At 43.7% G+C, this 22,372-nt stretch overlaps 1 protein-coding gene across 1 annotated transcript in view; it reads left to right on the plus strand.

The window, feature by feature from the left end:
- ITGBL1 (integrin subunit beta like 1) overlaps positions 1 to 22,372 on the plus strand; it is a 391,746-nt gene that overhangs the window by 225,453 nt on the left and 143,921 nt on the right. Inside the window, exon 7 of the mRNA XM_019525130.1 lies at positions 1,015 to 1,161. Within this exon, the coding sequence (XP_019380675.1) occupies positions 1,015 to 1,161 (147 nt within the window). The remainder of the gene's footprint in view (positions 1 to 1,014; positions 1,162 to 22,372) is intronic.

The following is a 22,372-nucleotide window of genomic DNA, read 5'->3' on the forward strand; positions in this document are numbered from 1 at the left end:
GGGTCCAGACTGGAGGATCATGGAGCCCAGTGTAGAGTCAGAGATGCTAAGAATGGTGATGCCATCTGCAAGGCATGGGCTGCAGTGTAGGGTAGGTCAGAGCTGCAGATAATGCCCCTGGCATCGGGGCAGTAATGGGCAGCTTCCCTTGGCATACCATCAGTTTATGAGAACAGCAAAGTCTTGGCAGGAGAGACTGGGCGGACTGCCTCATAAAGACAGGTGGGTGGGCCAGCAGGAGATCTGGCCCCAAGAGCTGCCCCCTGTCACAGAGATCTCGGACAAGATGCTGACAGATCAGGGCAAGTTGTGTTCATGATTGCATAATTTACCTGTCTTTTTTTCTAGCAGAAGGCACTGTAAAGTTGATCACGCTTTTGCAAGTAATTATATTTAAATATCTGATTTTAAAGATTTTTAAATTTTATTTAATTTTTAAGAGCAAGTATGAAGTTCAAATTCTCTTTCTATGTGGTATGGTATATGTGGTGTTTTATGAGACATGATCCTGTAGTTATTAGTTTGTTCCATTGGAAGATCTGAATAAAGAAGTTGTGCTGCAGTGTGATTGTTAAACTTTTGTATTTGTGCTTTGAAGGTGAGTACTGCTGAGCTCAAAGGGAATGTTATAAAGGGGGTTTATTTGTGTGCTGATGGGTGTAACAATGGGTTGAGAGTAGGTATGAGAGTAGCAATGGGTGATGGTGCGTGCTACAGTGTTTGTTGGGTATAGCATGGAGAATGACATTGTATTGAGTGTGTATTTTGGCTTATGATTGCATTGCTTTTTAAAGTTTTCATTATGAAGAAATGTGTTTGTGTGACCTGAACTCTTATGTTCTGTCTTTGTGTAAGGCTTTATACAAGTTTATGTGCTTTATCTTTCTTTTTGTGGTGATTGCTAAGGGGGAAAAGGCAGAAATTTAGAGATTAGACAAAATGCATGTTGTTATGAGGTTTCCTTATCTATTGCTGGAATGGAGGCTGATATGAACAATTATATTCATTGTAAAGGTCATGGACAATGTAACTGTGGAAGATGTGACTGTAAAGGAGGATGGACTGGAAAAAAGTGTGAACATCCGCGTTCTTGTCCGTTATCAGTTGAAGAAAGCACTAAGAAATGCCGAGGGAACTCTAATTTACCATGCTTTGGAAGAGGTAGGTAAATTTCTTTAAGATTTGTCATGGTCTTAAAATGTGGCTTGCATTAAAAAAAATTACATTTTCTAAAGTATTTGAAATTTCCCAGCTTGTTGTATCTAAGTCATAGTCCGCAAACTTATATGGGGACTGATGAGAGAACAGGAGAAAAGGGACCTGTTTTTTTTCACCTCTGATATCTGCTGCATTATACTAGATTGCACTTAGCTGTGTTTTTAGATTTTCAAAGATTATATTAGTTCTTTACTCGGAGTATAGTATGGAACCTCGTGGGCTTATTCTCTACACCCTCACTTTGGGGACAATTCCCAGGGAACTGACTGTGTCAGAGCTTCAGGATGTGTAAAATGGTGTAGTTCCATTAACTTTGATGAAACTACTTAGATTTATGCCAGCTGGGAATCTGTCTCAGTTGCTGAGTTGGTCTTAAATCATTTTTCTAATTGTCTCTTTGTTTTTCCTTTTGAAAGCATTGGATTGTTCTTGTCTGTGCCTTTTGAAAAAGTGTTGTCTAAAATGTTTATTTATAAAAAGGCTTAAAATATGTAAGTGCACTACAAGCATGTAGTCTCAGGTGTGCAACTGAAATACCATAAACACAAATCACAAGCAAGAGAGGGAAAAATCTTTTTAAAAGAAATGGATTCTATTTATTCTGATTTATCAAAATTGGAAATATGCTTTCTTCATCTCAGAAGAGAATAGAAAGGTAAATATGGAATAGGTTTCTGCCAGAATTGGTAATTGAAATCCTTATGAATTCTGCCCACAAAAGCATTTGCTGGGGAAGAACTAAAGCTGCTCTTCAACTATTGAATCTGACCCTAAGTGTCATTTAATTTGTGAGTGCTTTTTTCACTAATACTCTCTACAATAACCAGGAGTCAAAGGTGATAGGCTATACATCCGAGTTAGCACAGCCACATAAGATATTTGGTGATATATTTTTTTTTCACAACTGTGTGGAAATGTTCATAGCCTCTCTCTCTCAGAACTAGCTTCCTCCCACAAGAGAAAGGACTTAACTCCTGGCTTTTATTAGACCTCTGTTCCCTATAGGCCACATCTCTTCAGTCTCAGTGAAAATTCTCAGAGGGCTTTTATGGTTACAAACTAAGATATGATCTTGTAATGAGGTTTGTGTGGACAAATGCCTGCAACTGCACAGAGCTCATTGCAACATCACAATCCAAATCTTAATTGTTTCTGACTAAAATGAAGGATGATGATTACCTGAAAGATTTTTTTTCCCCAGAAAAATGGCTTAGTATGGGCCTAAAACTACCAGGTACTGAATTTATTTCACTGGGAGTCAAGAATGCTCAGCACTTTCCAGGAAATGCTGTTTTGCACAAGATTAGATGCTAACTTGTTTATCCAAAAAATGCATCCCATGCTGCAAGTGACATTTTTTCATGTCTCAGTTATAAAAATGAGTTTGGTTTGAACAGAAGTCTAGGACCGAAGTACTAGGAAATATATTAATATTTGAACAGTGAATAGATTGTAAAGGCAACTGTGGGGAACCGTAATTTTAAGAAGTCTTTAAATGCCTACATGAACCTGTTAAAACAGATGATTTTACTGGCTTAGCAGAACTGGCTGTATGGGAAGAGATAAGAAATCATGCTTGAGGTGATGTCACATTAGACTAGATATGGAATGAGCCATTTTGAAATGAGTTTGGACTGACTGACTGTTTTTGATATCCAAAGGTTTTTGTATGTGGTCATGCAAATGGTAGACCTTCTAAATAAAATTTAGGCTTTTTGGAGGTGCTGATAAACTTCCACAACTCCCAGTGATGTTAGAATAAAAGAAGATTTCCTGAAGTTTGAAGGGAATACAGATATTCGTGCAGAGCTTAGTCAAGAAGATAGGAGTGACCTGTGATGTAGAGAGCAGAATTCCTTGTTTCTCAGCCCAGCACCTATCTCACCCAAAATGTGGGGGCAAAAGAAGAGATTCATCTCTTTCCCAGTACAGACTTTTCAAACATCTCCTTGGGCACTTCCACACCTGCAACCACGTGTGCTTGCAGCAGCTCGGACATGCACTTTGTTGTGGAGCAAATTGTGCCACTTGGGGCAAAATAACCCTGCCTGGCTCGTCCTGGATCTGCAGCCAGGGGGAGCTAGAGCCTGGGGCCAGCACCTGTGCTGTCCCCAGCAGTATAAAAAGCTGCCCTGTCCTGGCCCCATCCATACAAAAAGCTGCCCTGGTAAGCTGCTCAGGGCTACTCGCTCTTAGGAGCTTCTGGGGCCCAGTCAACTGGTACCTGGGGACACTACTTCTTGTGCCAGCTGGACTGCTGCAGCAGCATCCCAAATCCATTTTTAAAAATACCCCAAAATCCATGTTCTTCCACAGTTAAAACAAAAAACCAAACAAACACACACCCACACACACACCCCCCCCCATAGAAAGAGAGAGACAACAATCAGTTGGGTGATGCTTTATTGGTATATTTACTATGTTAAAGCAATTTGGAAGTCTACCAGTGTCTCTATCATCATGAAAAAATAGATTCTAAAGACCTTATATGTGTTGATGTATGCTTTTGGTTTTCCTTACACATGATGGGTGTGTGATGGGGCGATGTGGTGTTTGCTCCCCCTTGGAGGGCCCTAGCCCCCCGCCCAGGGCCCGTAACTAACCTTTCACAGCAGCAGTCGGGGGACTGTGCGCTGAGCCCAGCCAGGTCCTGCAGGCCCTGGGGCTGCTCCTGCCACCCAGCTGGGCTGGTCTCATGGTGGCAGGACCCAGCATGGTCCCAACCGGGTCCTGGGACCCCTCTGCCACCCTTCTGGGCCTGGCCCATCTCAACAAGACCTGGCGCATCATGTGGGGACTGCATGCCAGGCCCAGGCAGGTCCTGGGGCCTCTTTGCCACCCGGCTGGGCCAGGCCTATGGCAGCAAGACCTGGCACAGCATGCTGGGACCATGGGCTGGGCCCAGCCAGGTCCTGGAGCCCCTCTGCAGCCCAGCCAGGCCAGGCCCATGGTGACAGGACCTGATGTGGCACGTGGTCCCTGGCACGGTGGGCTGGGCAGCACAAGTAGCCCCAGGGTCAGCAGGACCCAGCTCAGCTCCGTGCGGAGACTCCGTGGAGCCAAGCCAGGTCCTACCACTATAAGAAGGGCCTGGCCAGATGGCAGGACCTGGCACAGCACACAGGGACCATGTGCTGCGCCAGGACCTGTCACCATGGGCCAGGCCCAAGGGCTGGCTCCCACCTCTGTCCCCTGTGTCTGCAGGGGGATGTGGACCTGGCCCAGCCCCATGTGGCTCTCTAGTCTGGCTTTGCGCTGGAGTGGGCCACAGGGCTCCGGGAGGCACAGCTTCTGTGCACGCCTCCCAGAGCCATGTGACCCGCTCCAGTGCAAAGCCGCGGGGATCTGAGCCAGGTCCTCACCCCCCGCAGCCCAGGGGACAACCCCTCTGCCACTCCCCAAACCCCTCCCCCACTTACTTCGGACAGGGCTGGGGGCAGCAGGAACACCAAAGAGGTCTCTTTTGAAGGACTGGCTCCAGGCATGGTCTGGAACTGTGTCTTGCTCCACTCTGTTGCGGAGCAGTTTTTTTAGACCCCTGGATATCCAGGGGTCTAACTTTCTCATGTGGGGAACATGTTTTTCATTCTTGCACATGCCTCTTGCCCTGCCTCAGAGGGGTTTGAGGTGGGGCAAGAGGCAAGTGCGTGCTTGTCTGGATGCTCCCCTTGATAGTAAGACCCATGTTGTCTCCTTTGTGGATGTCAAAATCTCTCTCTCTTTCCACCAATGCCTTCAACAATGCAGTTATGTATCGACAAAACACAAATCTGTTCAATATCAGCAGGGATCCTGGTTTTCTCTGATAACTGCCTCGCCCCCTGAAATTTTATAATTAAAAAAAGTAACCCAAGATCCACATTTTCCCATGATTAAAATGAAAATTCATTTAAAAATGTGGACCTTGGGTTACTTTTTTAAAACTGAAAATTGGGGTGTTTTTTTTTTAATCAGAGAAAACCAGGTTCCCTGAATATCAGTAGTTGAAACTTTGGTGCCAGTGTAAAATTAAATTGAATATGATGCCCAAATATAAATATCTATAGGTTTTCTGCTGTGCTCCCACTGCTTCAATCACAGTTACAAGGAAAACTTGCATGAACAAACTCTTCAGGAGTGTGAGGAATGGGCAAGTGAAACACCAAATTACATTTTATATCAAATTATCTTATTTTCCACATAAATTCTAGGTGTTTCTGTGTAATTCAGTAATATTGACCTTTTGGTAGAGAAATAGCCATCATTAAGAGACAATGGCTTTAAGTATACTGGAAGAAATGTTTTAATTTGGCAATATTACATCAAAGAACTCTTAAGAGATGGGTGAACTTGAAAGTGAGTAGCAGAGAGAGGGGCTTGAGCAGTGGGGAACTATCTGGCCTGCATTCAGCTCCTACCTCAGCTATAGGCTTTTTGTGAGTACCGTTGCTGCTCGCTTTGGACTTACCTACTTCAGAGGGGCTTTATGAGGAACACAATCCATTACTGATTGGTTATGAGGTTATGGGACACTACAGTGAAGATGGCTGTGTAAGCATCTAGCTAGAAAGGCATAGCAGGAATGAACAGGCATGGAAATAGCTGAAACTTTAGGTGCCTTGCATTAATCTGGGATCCTTATGTAGTTAACAGGGAAACTGAAATGCCACTGAAGAGTGATTTAACGATAGGCTCCTACAATCCTAATCAACCCCTAGATGCATTAACAGGGCATAGGTGGAGTGCACCTAGGGCACTTTTACACATGCTCTGGGGTGGGGGGAGTGATGCTTTAATTAGATTGGGCCTGACAGCTGCTGTTATTAAAGTGTCGCAGGGTCTCATGTACCAGTATCCCCACACTTTAAAATGATGGTGGAGGCGCTTGAACTAAAGCTTATTTCATGAGCTTTAGTTCAAGCACCCCCAACTGCCATTTTTAAGCATGGGGACTCTGATACGCGAGATGCAGGAGGCTGCTGGAGCATGGCAATTGCCCTGCTCCAGCCGACTCTCAATTAAATGAGATGTGCTGGGATTCCAGCACGTCAGAGCAGGCTTGCTGCTCATGTATAGCAACCCCTAAGTTTAAAAGAATGGTCCAAATTAATTCTGAGCAGTGGCTACAAAAGCACTTAGAGTCCCAGATTAATAACGTGCCAGAAAGGATCTCTTGTTATCTGGACTTGGGTTATGGCACATACTCAGAAGGGAGCCAAATCATCTAGGTGTCTTACTTTTGCCTAAACTCTGTTTGAAATCTAAATCAGTGTTGAGAGGGTGCCTAGCAAATGGTCATTTGGGGAAATGTAAGTATCATTCAGACATCTCTAAGCGCCAGTCAATTTTAGTGGAAGTTAGGTGGCATTTAGATTCCTGTGTCCTCAAACTAGGTCATTTCTGAGCATGTTACCATCCAAAATGGAATGATTTTTATCACTGAACACATTGCAGGGCATATTTGAATTACTCTTTTGGAGTTAGGTAACTACATTCTACCATTTGGGCACCTGTGGAACGAGAGAGAGGAAATGACTCCAGAGGAAGACAAACAACCAGTAATAGAGCAAGCCCACTGGGAGCGCTTGGCAAGGGGAGGGAAACTGATATGCTGACCATCGTAGATCAGGGGGGAAGGGGTGTGGGTGAGGGAAAGGGAAGTCTTACCTGTCTGGGCTTCTGCTGAAGCTGCTGCTACTATAACATCATCAGCTCAGGCAGCAGCATCCCGTAGCTGTGTTTCCCAGAAGCCAAACTTTGTCTTGTACCCCATTTGCTGTCCCCCCACCATCTAAATGGGTGAAGGGCTGTGCCTGCTCTGCCAAAGGCTCCAGGTCCGGGGGAGAGGGCAAGGGGAAAGCACCATTCTGTTTGTTCCACTTATTCCCTACCCCCTACCTTGATGCAGCACTGCCATGCTTGAGTCCTACATCTGTGCAGAGTCAGTAGAAGGCTGCTCCTACAGGGCATAGATTCCCAGTGGGGCATGGATTCTGTGTCTCCTCATAGCTGGCACCCAGGGCTGGTGTCCTGCTTGCTCCACTCTATTTGTATAGCCTTAGCAATTGAGGGACAGAAAGAACGAGCAACTGTAAAACATGTATTTAAGCAGTGGGAGCAAATATGTCTAGATGCCTCAATGTTTTATTCCAGGCACAAAACTGATAAAGGAGCTAAACCAGAAGAAATTTCCAGTTGCATTATGAGGATCAATCAAGTTTGTACAAGCTTAGATTATAACATGCCAATTTACCCTTCCCTATATAACTCTAGAATCTCAGTTCTCTTTTTGGCTTCTTCTTCATGGCTGGCATGTTCTGTGAGCAGAGCAAAGGCTGCTGCTGTTCTTTACCATTATCCAACTATTCCTGCAGGTGTGGAGAGTAGCATCTCTATACTCTGACTTGTGATGCACATAACCCAGGATGGATCCAGAGCAGATGCAGTGGTGCAGACTGGATTGGCTCACACCACAGGAGTCTCCAGGGCCTTTTTAAGTCCCTAAAGAAAGTGAAAATCCTCTCTCCCTTCCACTTCTTGAACAAAGCCATACCCCCTCCCTCCCCTCTTCCCCACTCTGTCTTTCCCTGCTGTGTTGGAGTGGGGAACCCCAAAGCTGTTCCTGCCCACTGCACAAAGGCCAGGCTCAGCCTGGAGATGGACGGGGGTTTCCCTTCCCTGCGATATAACCAGGTGGGGGACTACTTTCCAGCCACCCTATTGTCACTCTCCCTTCCCTAATTGAGCCCAGCCCCTGCTCAGCCTGACTGGCTCTAGAGCTTCCTCATCCTTGAACAGTTGGAGAAAGCAGCAGTGGCAGGCCCAGAAGTGTGGGGATCATAAAGAGAAGACAAGAGGAAAGAGCTGCTTCTGAGCAGGAAAAGAAAAGGAGGCGCAATATTCATCTGCTTTAGGGACTTAAAAAAGTTCCCCAGGGGCTCCCACAGGGTTGTCTGTCTGTGCTGAAGGGGGTGGGAGGGAGCAGCAACCCCTGCAGTGTGGGTTAGACCTGTCTAACCTAAACTGATTAAATATAATTTTGCATCCATCCAGGTCTATTTTAAACTGGATTCCACCACTTTGAAACTGGTCTATGTGCACTGAACTTTTGTTCTATTACAGGTTTAGACCAGTTTCTGGTCACTTATACCAGTTTGCATGTAATTTCTGTCCCTAGCCTAAAAGAACAGGTTGTACAAAGGTATCAGTGTCTGAGATGAAGGAAAAATATAATTAAAATAAATCTAATTGTAAAAAGATGTCAGCACTATCAGAGGCAGTTTATTACTTTCAGCTTTATGGAACACAACAAACCACTTACATAGTTCATAATGCACAGCATTCACTTTTTACGCTAGAGAGAAGCTAAAGTGTCAGAGACCATAATAAATACCTTAAAGTGGGGAACTGAAAACAATAAGGTGTTTTTTTTGTAAGATGCAGACAAGAGCTTTTTTGTTATCTGTTTGGGCTCAGCAGTTATCCTGTGCAGAGGCAACTGTATCCTCAAACTGACCCAAAGATAAATGCCAAAAATTATTTAATGTTACCTGTTTATAGTTCACTCCCCATTCTATAATAATTTTTATTTACTTCATATACATGCTGAAAGAGACAGTTTAAAAAACTGTAAGTCTCCCTTGTACTTCCCCCCTCCCCTCCCCTGGCTGGTGTTGGATACCTGAAGGCTGAAGGTTTTTATCCAATGATGTGAGAATAAATGTATTGATGAAATCTTCAAACTCTCTTAAGTCCCGTTTTCATGAATTAAAATCAATGGGAAGAAGGCCTATATGTTCCCTAGGTACTTTTGAAAATTTTACTCGCTATGGATGTTTTACAGAAAAAAGGAAAAGTATAGTTTCACTTATGATTTAAAATTACCAGATATTGCCTGACTCAGTGGAAGAACAACAGTGCTCCATGCATTATTAAAGATTCCTCATGGTGAACTGAGACAGCAAATCTATCACATGAGTTTAGCACTCAGCCCCCATAATGCATATTATTAGTCAGCAGGATACAAACACCTATATTTTGAAAACAAACTTTGTAGATAAAGGTCAGTGAGAGTTGCAAGTTTTAAAATATGATGATAAAGCAAGCTTTCCACGACAGTGACAATGCACCTACCACAAGATCTGATGCTGATTGGCATTTCTAGGCAGTACCATTACATAAATATTTAACGGATGTTCTGCAAATGCTGATGAATTTTATAGTGCGCTCTATGCAGGCAAAAGTGAATGTTGTGCCTCATTCACAAAGAAAATGAATTGAGCAAAGCATCTCTATACTCCAATATGCATAGATTTATACAGTATTTGAAGCAGCAGTAATTATGGAATTGCTCTTTTGAGCAATTGGTGACCTTCATTAATGTTGATGAGGACTATTACAAATGAGAGAAAATAAATACTACTTGAAAATATGGGCTGGATTCTCAGCTAGTGTAAATAGCTTCACTGAAGTCAGTAGAGCTATGCTGACTTACATAAACTGAGATCTAACCCAACATCTTAGTAATTTTTTCCCAAATTTTATTTTTGAAAACTATGATACAGAAATAGCAGCTTATTACATACTCTTAATGTAATCAGTACATTTAGCTTGATGGAACAAAAACAACCTTATAATAGGGCAGCATGATTTAAAACATGGTTGTACATTGGAATCTTATTGATTTGGTAATACTGTGAGTTTGGGCACAATATAATACAATTGACGCATTTCTATGACAATTATTCTTGTAACGTCCAAGCCATCCAAATTAAATTAAGATTTGACCAGATCTTCCACACTTGACAGATGAACAAAGAATGAATGTCTTGCAGAAAATAACAAAAATATATGGCATGACATTAATAGAATAAGAGATCTGGGATTTTTCAGTCTAGAAAAGAGAAGGCTGAAGGGTGGGGATTTCATAATAGTCTTCAGATTCTTAAAGAAGATGGTGGCAGACTATTCTTATTCCCTTTCCTGGGCAATTCCCTTGCAACAAGGGAAATTTAGGTTGGACATTTATTAAGAGCTTTCCATTTGTGAGGGTAGTTAAACACTGGAAAAGATTACTTAGAGGTATTATGGAATCTCCATCCCTAAAAAGTTTAAGAGCAGATTAGACAAACTTTGTTTAGAATTGTTTAGATAGGGATATTTTTGCACTGGACATTGTTACATTTGTGTAACTCTTAATGAGGACAAATTCCCCTGCTGCAGGTCGTTTACCAGGTGTGGAGACTGTGACATGACTTTGCTTTTATAAGCAAATTTATTAGGTCTTGGCAGTTACAATTCTACTACCATAGTTAGACAAAAGCAATACTACATGTTCACCACTGTGAAATCTAATGAGTAAGACATCATTGGTTGATCAGGTCATTGGGGTCTTGTCTGGGGCTTCTGACTTCTGCGACCTCATTCTGTGCAGGGTAGAATGTTGAACTGATGACCAGATCTTTCATCTGGAGTAGGTTCCGAAAATGGGGTCCTTTTCTTCTTATGCACCTTTATAGCTACCACATTTCTTAATACAAAATTAACTTAAGCCCTCCTTCTAAGCATAATTAATAAGCCTGCCCAATATGGATTTGTTTTTTAATGCACTTGTTTTGTTCTAGCTATAATTGTCTATTCTTGGCATTGTGGTCTTGGGTAATACTTTTGCTTAAACCTGTTTCTCTTTGCCCAAGCTATATTTACTTAATTTGTTAGCCAGCTTGGTTCAATTTAAGGCAAAGATGAGTATTTTTATACACTTCCTCTTCCCACCAGATGTATCACTGTTTTTGCACACTTCCTCCATTGGATGCAAGTAATGTTTGCAATTCAAGGCAAGCATTAGCAACTTTATGTGGCCCACAATAGGGTATTGGGCGAGATGACTTCTTGATGTCCTTTTCAGTCCTATTTTTCCATGACTATGACAGCAGTGATAAGGCCAGGAACTGAACCCTATCATCAATCATCATCCTCAATTTATTATTATTAAGGATTCTGGTTGAAAGCCATGCTCCCAAAAACAACAAACATACAACCACAATATAAAGTTAAACAAAAATAACAGAAATGCAAATATAATAATAAAATAGTTATAATATAATATAATAATAAAACTGTTATAAAAGCATTATTCCTACTCCTAGAATTAAGATAAGTATAAATATGGTGATAAATCAGATTATAAATCTATAAAAATATTGTGCATAGGTCCACAGTTAACACAGTAAAAAAACAAATATAGTGGTAAAGTTTATCCATCATATAAACAGTAAAGAATGTTTCGTTCTGATTGCTTCAGCCTTGTAAGCAAAAATTGCAAGATGGTTTACTAAATATGGATCTGTTTGCTGGAGGAGCCATATTAATTTCTCTCTATTTTGAGAAGTATGTCAAATTCTGCAAGAACAGTGATAAATACTTTCTCCTTATGTCATTATAAGAGGACATTCTAAAGCATAATGAATAATGTCTTCCAAAACTCCTAGAGAGGCTGGGCAACATCTTTTAGTCCTTGGAATGGAAAGTCTACATCCAGCTAAAACAGCTGTGGGCATCTGTTCAGTCCTGGGTCTAGTCAAAAAGGTTCACCATTTATTATTGAGATCCAGATTTCTCCCCAACAATCTAATTTCCAAAGACTATATAGAAGGGTGATGCAAGTAGCCCTAGCCACTGGAACTGAACCCTAATTACAGGAATTCCAATTGCCTTGCCTGCAGAAGGTTTATTTTTACAGCTCTCACTTTCAGAAGCCTACCTTCATATTTAGAGGTCCATAAAAAAATGAGTAAAGTGAATTTGCATTCCCCTCCTGTGGCATAAGTATTACCAAGAAGGAAAAAACAAACAAACAACCTTCCCAGAATAGCACAGTGTTAGAAAAAGGAACATGAAACTGTCACAGGGTACCATCTCCAGGGGTGGCCATAAAGCCCCTAGAGACCAAAAAAAAAATTACCCTGTTCTATGGGCAGTCCACCCTGCTCTCACCCACCATGGCTTGTTGTTAATTGTTAGTAAAGTGTGGGAGGCTAACCTGCTCTTATCTGAATGACCACCAGCTGTCTGTGGTCTAAACCTTATGGGCTAATTGCATGGCTCTATTTTGCCCCTGCACCGTGCTTTAAGCCCCTTAGGCATCATCTTCACTGATGTTCTTTCTCTTACTCAGGTCTCTTACTCATTAGTGATTCTCCCATTCAGTCCCTCTGTGGGCTGCCAGACCCCTTTGATCTCTTCCTGGACCCTACTGGTTCCCCACCTTCCCAACCTCACTCTATCGCTAGTCCTTTCCCGGGTCTTACTCTATTCCTGGCCCCTCAATGGGCCTCTGAGGCCTTCCACTCCCATTATGTCTCAGCTTCACTCTGAGCCTCTGGACCTATCTGGTCCCACTCTCTTTCCTGGCCCCTCTCTGGGTCCCTGGACCCTTCTAGGCCCACTTTCTCCTTTCCTTTTCTGTGAGGGGTTTCAGGTGCCCCATACTCACCTTTCCCTGGGGTGACCCACATGTGGCATTTCACTGAAGCTACTCTACCAAAGGCCACGTTAACCAGCCCCACCACGTTAACCAGCCCCTAGTAGGGTGAAGTTTCAGGTTTTACCTGGAACCATCTTTAGGCCCTCCTGATCTAACTATCCTGGCCCCTCCATAAGAATGTCATAGGCCCCTCCAGGGCTGCAGGTTTCCAGCCCAAGTCCTTACCTGTCCTGGGCTACAGGCCTCTTGGCCTTCTGGCCCTGTCTCAATGTCATGTCTGGGCCTTCTGGGCCTGGCTTTCTCTCAGACCCCTCTTTTGAACCCTCCTCCTCAGATGGCCCAGCATTAGCCATCTTCATCCTAGGTCAAATGCCCGTTGACCCCTTCCTCTCCGGCTGTGGCCACACATGGACCTTCAGCCTATCCTAGACCTTGGTCCTGCCTTGGACCACTCAAGATCTCCAGGCTCCCCTGGCTCTGGAAGTCTCTACAGTGATCTCTTTCAACCTTTTGGCCCCTCTTGGGTCCTGGCCCCAAACAAGCCAGTCAAGATTCCATAGCTCAGTCCTCCAGCTGTCAGCCCTCTCCCATCTGTGGGTCCACCTTGCCTAGACATCTTACACTCAGGCTCTATCTCTCTGGGCTCACCCAGACCTCTCCATAGGTCTCATATATACAGCCCCTCTCTTTGGGCTCACCTGAACCACCCAATATGCCCCTGTGCACTCAGTCCCTCTCTCAGGGCTCAGGACCCCACAGTGGGTCACCAGGAAACTCCCCACCCCTTTATTTCCTTCCCACACCTCCAGAACCTCCTCCACACCTTTAGTTCCTTCCGAAACATCAGGACTGATTCAGATGTTATATTTACGTGAGCACTCCAGAGCTGCAGCCATCTTGCCCCATAGATGTTCACCCAGCAGCCTCCAAGATGTTATTGCCAGCTCTGTTTTTAGGCTCTGGGCTTATATCCTGCCTAAACCCAGGTCTCCTCTAGTCAGACGATTCCATCACTCATCCCTAGCACCACCTGCAGTCTCCCTGGGCCAGCTGACTCTGCAATTAGTCATGGCACACACCTGCAGGCTGCTCTGCAGGCTGCTTCATTTCTTAAGGTGGCAGGCACTCAGTGCATCTTGGACCCCCATGTCCACATACCCAAACCAGTGCACATGGTACGTACCCAGTGAGCACCATCCTGCACAGGGCTGGGTTGGTGCCACATGTGAGTCAAGGTGGCAGCACTGAGGGCTGAACTCTAGGGCTTCTTGGGTCAGATTTGGCCCACAGGCCATATGTTTGACACCCCTGATTTAAGGCCTTTATTAATTTGATCTATGAAGTCATAAGTGAAAGTGAACAGTAGTAGAAGTTTATTTTTGTAATTCAGTATGTTATATGGTATGGAGTGGAGTTGCAGCAGGGAAATGTAAATATGCCTAAGGCAAAATATACTGTAGTTACTCATATCTATGATGAGGTTCCTCCCCACTCCAATCAGCATGTGGGGAAAAGCCCCTCGCCTTAAATTCACATACAACATGGAGGTGAGGTAGGAGGCTACTATGGCTCTGACTCTGGCCCTGAGCCCAGTTTGGGACCAGAATCAGACCCATAGCAGCCTCCTACCCGACCTTCGCTTGCCCTCTGCAGGTTCTGCCCTCTGTGCTCCCTTCCCCAGACTCTTACTGTCAGGCGCAGCTCAGTTCTGGCTCAGGCTGGATTCCCTATCAGGCATGGAGTGCATGGAAATTCTGTCCCCAGCCCAGCCAATTAGCAGCCCCGATACTTCTGCATGGCCAGCAGGGGCTCCTCTTCTCTTCTATGTGTGATGCACCATGACCTGGCAGGGAACAGAGCCTGAGCAGTGTCTGACAGTAACAGAAGGGGAGAGGAAAAGAGACAGACTTCAAAGAGCAGGGTAGAAGAGGCAGAGATTATTGTGAGTGTATGGGGAGCAGCAGAGACTGTGGGGAGCTGGGAGTGAGGCATGCCACTGGAGGTGGGGGCAGGAAGGCTGTTGTGGGAAAAAGTGCAGTGGGGTAGAGGGTAAGGGGGCCACCTGACACTCCCCAGACACCTGATCCCTGCAACCATCACTTTCTCTACTGTAGCAGTGAGGGGGAAGAATTCTAGACAAGCCTTTGATAATTAGATTCTATACTTTGAAAATTATAACAACTTTATAAGTGTTCCATATGTAGAATCGAATTATTGAGTTGGTGATCTTAAATTCAGGTTGACTTAGATTCAAGTAAATATGATAGCTTCCTATTCCTGGTAATAGCCCTTTACTCCAACCTTTTATATTCTAAATTTTGCAGTTTAACTGAAGTACAAATTCTGCTACTGTACATGTTAGCTCTGGATTTGGCCTGCTGCTTTCATTCATTTTGTATGAACCCTGCACTGTGAAGGAAGTGTCAGTTAAGAAACTACACTAAGCATTCTGGCAGAGTGGTATCACTGGTTATGAAGTAAGAAGAATGAAACAGAAGTATTAAGTTACCCTCCCAATGGTGCCACTGTGACTGTCACCTTATACACTTTGCAACTGAACTCAGTTAAAATCTAATGAGCATCAAAGAACGCTACTTTTCATTCTGGATTTGCTGTCATGAGTGTATTTGTTGTACGTCACGATAGCTTCCATTGCTATATTACAGGTTGCCACTTGATCCATTGGTAATCTAGGAACAAATTCAGATCAAACATATTTGTTATACCCATACATGGCAGCAAGAGAATATTCATTCCATTTCGGTTTGGGAACTAGCACTTAATGACCTGGTAGATATTGAAACTAAATTCATTATCAAGGCTGAGCCTGCAAAATTCTACCATACTGCATTTCTACTTTTTAAATTATTCCCTGAAAAACAGTGAATAGACAATATTTTAGCCCTCTTGTGTAACGTATTAGAGTATCTGGGTACTTTGAAGTTTCCACTAGTTTCCAGGGAGGGAAAAAACAAGTAACCAATGTTAGGTATTGATATTGCTCTTAGCACTGTGATGTCAAGGCATTAATGTATTTTCTGCATAAAAGAGACCTTTACAAATGTAACAGGAGATAAGTATTGGACATACCAAACAAGGATGTCTTCTTAAAATGAAATAACATAAAATAGTTTTTATTGTGATTTAAAGATCTGTCCTTGTGTTGTCTTCAATGAGAATGATGGTGTATGACAGCATTCCCTGATGTTTAAATGTAAGTGCAAAACATGAGCCATAATTATATATACTTTCTTGCCTCAAGAATAGTACAACCTTGATTTCCTTCCTAACTGTCTTGTGGAACATTGAAGAGGCTGGGATAATTGATGTTTCGGATGATTGAAGGGATTTTCAGTGTCATTACTATAATAGATATTGGAAAACATTACTCTGTTTCTGATAACGTGGCATTCCTTAGAGTGGAGAGTTGTATAATTGAAATACTGTATATTTAAGTAAACTCTGCTGCTTGAAGGGCTTATATATTTAGAGTGGGGAGAAAAAGAAAATTTCACTAACTGGCTCCAGGGAGCAACTCTACTGGGCGAAAGCATAAAATTTTATTAATTGCAACATTTAAAAAAAAGTAATTTGGTTTTGTCATACATCAGTCCTCTTTACCATGCTGATAGAAAACTGTTAATTATGCCATTAATCTCCATCTACTAAGAAATTGAAAGCAAAATGCCAGTCATCTAGTCTTACATAAGGATTGGTTCCAACTATTTATCATCAGAATTTCTGAATGTGCAGCATGCAGCTCTGCTTTCCACACAGAGTTGCATATAGAGGAATGTTCTGAATTCCTTTTCTTCTTCCTGTTTACCCAGTAGGAAATAAAGGAGTATGAGTGGTTCTCTGTATTAAAGAACACTATAAGTCCCGTCTGGCCTAGCATCCTTACTATAATACTTACAAAGTGAGAATGGAAAAAACCCTTTACATAATGTACTTGGATGAGATAGTATAACTACGGAGATATAAGGGAGAATGAACAGGTACTAGGTACATGTTGGAAGGCTTTTTTGTCATACTGATTTATGAATATGGCATACTGGCTTTGTTTTTTTACCAGACTAAGCAGTCCCTTCTCCCCTCAGTCACTGCCTATGGGACTGCAGATTTCCCCATGCGTACACCTATTAGTCAAAGCCCACTACTATGTACAGAAAAATCCTATAGGTTGCTTTGTACTTGCCCATGATTTTTCATTCATCAGATAAAAATGTCCTTCTTTCATGTGTGAAAGACAACCTATTGAGAAGCTGACCTCTCCTCCCCCAGAGAACTGTCTTCTAAATCTGGTCTTGTCTGTAATCTAGTAGTTGCTGGTAGGTATTATAGGGCTTTAGTCCTCTCTTGCCTAGTGTTTTTACCCCCTTGCAATGTCAGGGTGAGATCTTAAGAATGGCATTACCTGCATGCCCTGTTAGTTGTTCCTTCTTGCCTGCCACATCTAGATGTTCTTCCTGGGAGGCGATCTCTGCAGGTATCCTGTGAGATCTCACTCATTTGGTTTCTTCGTCAGGTTCCAACCTCCCCTTTTTCCCACCCTTACCACATCCAGGGCTGGAACTGGCATCATTGTCTTGAAGTTTGCTCTGCCTGGGTGATAGGTTCTCACCCCCACTGCCCATTGTTGGTGTAAGCTGCCCTCTGGCCATCGTCTTATCCTCAGTCATTCTTTGGCTTTGGCTAATGTCGCCACAACTAAACTCATCACGGCTCCATATAATACAGTTCTTTAAACAATAACTTAGGAAACTAACTGAAAGTTCAATTGACCAGTATCTGCTGCTATACTCTTGTGGCTACTAGGTGCTCACCACAAACTGAATTATAGGACTCTTCAGCATCTTGCTTTGCCCCTCTGTCCCAACCAGGCCCTCTTTGGGTACCCGTCCCGTTGGCCCATCCTGGCTTTGCTGTCTGGGGCTTCATGCCCTGCCTTGTCCCAGAGGGACTGCTCTCATCCTAATGGCTCCCTTCTAGGCTCAGACCATCCTCAGGTCTGGGTAGGGCTTCTCGACCAGGCCTCATGTCACCTCCTGGCTCCTGTCCCGGCTCTTCCCCACCAGGTACCTCTGGGCTCCAACTCAGCCCATCCTGTAGGAGCTCTGGGCCCTCCTCCAGCCCTCTCTTCACTGGGGTGCACAGCTGGCTCAGCTTTCTGGGTGAGCTGTGTGCCACTTCCCAGTTGCTCTTCATCAGGGTGCACAGCTGGCTCTGCTCTTTTGGAGAGCTGTTTGCAGCTTCCTCGCCGCTCTTCACCAGGGCATACCACTGGTTCTGCTGTCCAAGTGAGCCATGTGCAGCTTCCCGGCTCCACCCTGTCTTGGCGGGTTTCTCCGCTGCCAGCAGTGACTCTCACTGGCTGTTTCCTGATTCACGGCCTGCCTTCCACCTCTACAGAGTTTCCGCATGGCCCTGTCTTCCTAGCAAGCCTCTCTTAGGCTCTGTTTCTCAGCTCCCTCCTCTCTGCCACTTTCTCACCAGTTCCCAAGCCTTCTCACTATGATGCATGCCACGTTGCTCCTCTTCTTGCCCGCTCACGGATTCAGGCTGCTGTGGAATTGCCATGCTGGAGCAAGGGAGAGTGGGGAAAAACTCCATTGTCAGTCTCTCTCCCCTTCACACTAGTCTATGAGTTAAGATAAGTAGGGGGACTGGGCATGTCTACACATGTATCAGTGCACCATTTTTACTGCTCATTAAGTTTACTACCTGTAATAACAGGTGCTAACTCAATATACAGCACTGGCACATGGTCTTTTAGTGTTGCTGATACCCAGTAGACTAATTCTACTGTGCATTTAGCATCTCATGTAGACACGCCCACTGTTTTTATTTCCCAAATTTGAATGCGCGATGATTGGCAGCATATTTTATGCTGTGATTGGCCTTCTGATTTGTATGCCTCTATTTTTGCAGTTATTGCCTCCTGTTAGCCATAGAAAGAAACTATGGTATATCATATGAAACATGAATAAAACCTATGTACTCTACTTATATGATGCCACGTTAGTGTAAAAACATCAACACAGAAATAAAATCAAATAAGTACATACTTAGTATGGATAAAATCTTCAAAAGTGCTTGAATCATATTTGGTTTTCAATGGGACTCCCACATGCCTGTTATGCTTTTGCAAAATTTACATTATTAATATAATATAATATTATATTATATCTTATGGTCTAGTGCTTGTGACCTAATATCTTCTATAACCTGTGATGTTTATAATTGAGGGAACATGCTTGATATTCACAAAGCTTGAAGTGAAGCTTTGCATAAGTGGTTCCTGCAAGTGCTACACTTGGCAGCAGACTTGCAATTTTGGAACATTTCCCTGTAGTGAATTGCTGTAATTACCATAATTGCCATTACCTAATCAAAGAATGGACTGACAGTAATTTGTGCAAGACTTCCTTTGAATCCTTTGTCTAGTCTGTCTCTTCCATTTGATTGGATAGTGAGCTGAATATAGTCCCAGAGTACAGCAACACCTTTGATGGATGGTGGGTGCTTGTGAAGTCTAGAAGAAGAATTTATTGTTGAGAATCCCAGATGAGAAGCTGTGTGTACACAAATATTTTTTAGCTAGTTGGAAGTTTGCAGTAATATTTGTTTTCTGGTAGAATATGCTATAATGGTATGTATATCAGATGCTTAAGATGCTAAAGTTATCATTACTTCCAGTCAGCAAAGATCTATGTCACATAATAAATATTAGTCTTAGGTTCATGTTCATCCAGTGGCGAAGCATAGGGCATGCATGGGGATGCATGTGCACCCCCGGGAGTGCTGGTGCACCCCCTGATAGGCAGCATTCCTTGCTTCGGTGATGGGTGAGGGGGGCAGGTGAGAGCACTGGTGCTCCCCGGAGAGTGCTGGCTGGGGAGTGGGGGTGCCAGGAGAAGCAATCCCCATGGTCCCCCACGGCTGATTGCACTGACTGGGGGGTGGGGGGCATGGCCGATCACACTGACCTGGAAGTGCTGCAGATGAGGGGAGGGGACAGGGAGGGCAAATGCCCCCCATCCCTGACTCAGGAGGCACCACTCACCCATGTGTTCATCAAATGCTCAGTGCTGCTTTGGCTCACTTCATAAGCTATGCCCAATTTAAGTTAAGATTTGTAAATGCCATGAAGTTTCACATAGATGTGAAAATCAAATCTAAAGAAAACAATATCCCTCAAAAATAATGGGAAGAATAGCCTAAAGGAAGATTTATGTATACAAACACGACATAGGAGAAGGAGAAGGAGCATGGTTTATTTAACACCCCTTTGCCCATTGCAGGTTTTCAAAATAAAAATGATTTTACAGCTATTTGAAGTAATGTGTACCTATTGGGCAACTAACTTGATGAAGAAATGCAGAGAGTTTATAATTAACTCCTTGTACTGGCTGTATCCTCGAGAATATTTTGTACAATGAGATTTGAGACAGTTCTAGAAAGTGGGGCTGCCCTCTATGGTACTACCACAATTTGTGCAAAAATGACATGAAATCATTCAACATAACTGTAAAAAGTTGGGAGGAGGACCTAGAATCCCATCTGATCTGGAGGGAACATCTGGCACTGGGTGCAGCTCAACATGAAGTGGGTTTGATCCAGAGTTTGGAAGGAAAGCAAGAAAGAATAAAATGGCATGCTATAAATTTGGACTCCAACTCAGGCGAGACATAGATCTGTAACATGCTGTGTTGCTTTTGAATTGGGCTCATCAACCACAAATGGATTCAACAGGCATCTGACTAGACCTCTTATTTGTGCACCATGATCCAGGGGATCTATGGTTGCCTGTTACTAGTACTGGCAAATATTCCAAAATGAGCCAACCATGCATGTGCATCTGATGTCTAAATTCCAGTAAGTTATTGCATTTAAAGAAAAAGAACAAATGAATCTAACATAACAAAAATAATGAAATTCTATTTTTTCAGCTCTCAGAGAAAAATAAAAGGCCATATTTCATAATTTTTCAGCCAAAATAGATGTTTCCACATGTACAAAACTGTGAGTCAGCTTGCATTTGTGAATGCAAATTTGTAACTTTTGCACAACTTTAGTCGGTGAGTGCAAGTTTGCACATGCAAGTGGCCAGCAATAGAAAAAACCCCCCAACAGTTCAGAGTGGTAAATCAGTGTCAGGCATTGTCATCACAATTGGATGTAGTATGAATTATGACATTTGACGTATACTAAAAATGGGGATAGAGAAATTTGTGGCTTGGGGTGTGAAAAGGCTGCTCATGTTACCAAATATAAGTGCATGTAATGAAGACACTTGTGTAGATTACAGAATCCATTAGGTTCTCTAGAACCCCCACCCAATTTTAATACTGCACTACACAGCCCTGCTTTATCCATGGATACTGTTATATAGTTTCATAGTAGCTATGGTCAGGAGGGACCTGAACAGATCATCTAGCCTGACCCCCTGCCACAGGCAGGAATGAATGCTGGGTTCACAAGACCCCAGACAGGTGATCATGCAAGCTCTTTTTGAATTTGCCCAAGGTAGGGGCGAGGACCACCTCCCTAGGAAGCTAGTTCCAGATTCTGGCCATCCTAACCGTAAAATATTGCCTCCTGATCTCTAACCTAAACCTGTTCTCCATCAGATTATTACCATTGTTCCTTGTCACCCCAGCTGGTGCTGGGGAGAAAAGGGCTCTACCTATTTGCTGTTGATCTCCCCTGATGAGTTTGTAGGCAGCCACCAGGTCCTCCCTCAGCCTCCTCTTGCCGAGGCTGAACAGGTTCAGGTCCCTCAGTCTCTACTCACAGGGCCTATCCTGCTGCCCTCTCACTAAGCGGGTGGCCCTCCTCTGAACCCTCTCCAGGCTGGCCACATCCCTTTTGAAGTGCAGCACCCGGTACTGGGCTGATGTACTCCAACTGTGGCCTGACCAAAGTCATATAGAGGGGGAGTATTACCTCACTGGACCGGCTTGAGATGCACCTTTAGAAGCATGACAAGGTATAGCTGGCCTTGCTGGCTGCAGTCTGGCATTGGCAGCTTATGTTCATTTTGGGGTCTGTGCTTTCAAGAAGGGAACTCCCCAGCCTGTATGTATGCTGTGAATTCCTTCTTCCAAGGTGGAGCACCCTGCATTTGTCTATATTGAACCCCATCCTATTCTCATCTGCCCACTTTTGTGGTCTGTCTAAAACTAGTTGCAGCCTCTCTCCCCCTTCAGATGTGCCCACCTCACCCCACATCGTAGTGTCATCAGCAAACTTGGACGAGGGGGTGGAAAGCACACTGTCCAAGTCGCTGATGAAGATGTTAAACAGTGCAGGCCTGAGGACTGAGCCCTGGGGGACCCCACTGCTCACATCTTGCCAGTTTGAGTACATCCCGTCCACCACTACTCTCTGGGTGCGCCCCATCAGCCAATTTTTGACCCATCCAACTGTGCAGGCATCAATGCCACAGTCACTTAATTTATTAATGAGAATGGGGTGCGAGACAGTGTCAAAGGCCTTCTTAAAGTCTAGAAAGACTACGTCCATGGTGACACCATCGTCCAAGGATTTAGTTACTTGGTCATAAAAGGCAATCAGGTTGGTCAGGCAGGACCTGCCTTTGATGAACCCATGCTGGTTGCCCCTGAGCATGATCTCCCCTGCAGGCCCCACACAGAGGTGCTCATTGATGATTCTCTCCAAGATCTT

This window comes from Gavialis gangeticus, unplaced genomic scaffold (assembly GCF_001723915.1).
Source record: "Gavialis gangeticus isolate Ggan-Ray unplaced genomic scaffold, GavGan_comp1, whole genome shotgun sequence".
In the NCBI taxonomy this organism is placed as follows: Eukaryota; Metazoa; Chordata; order Crocodylia; family Gavialidae; genus Gavialis; species Gavialis gangeticus.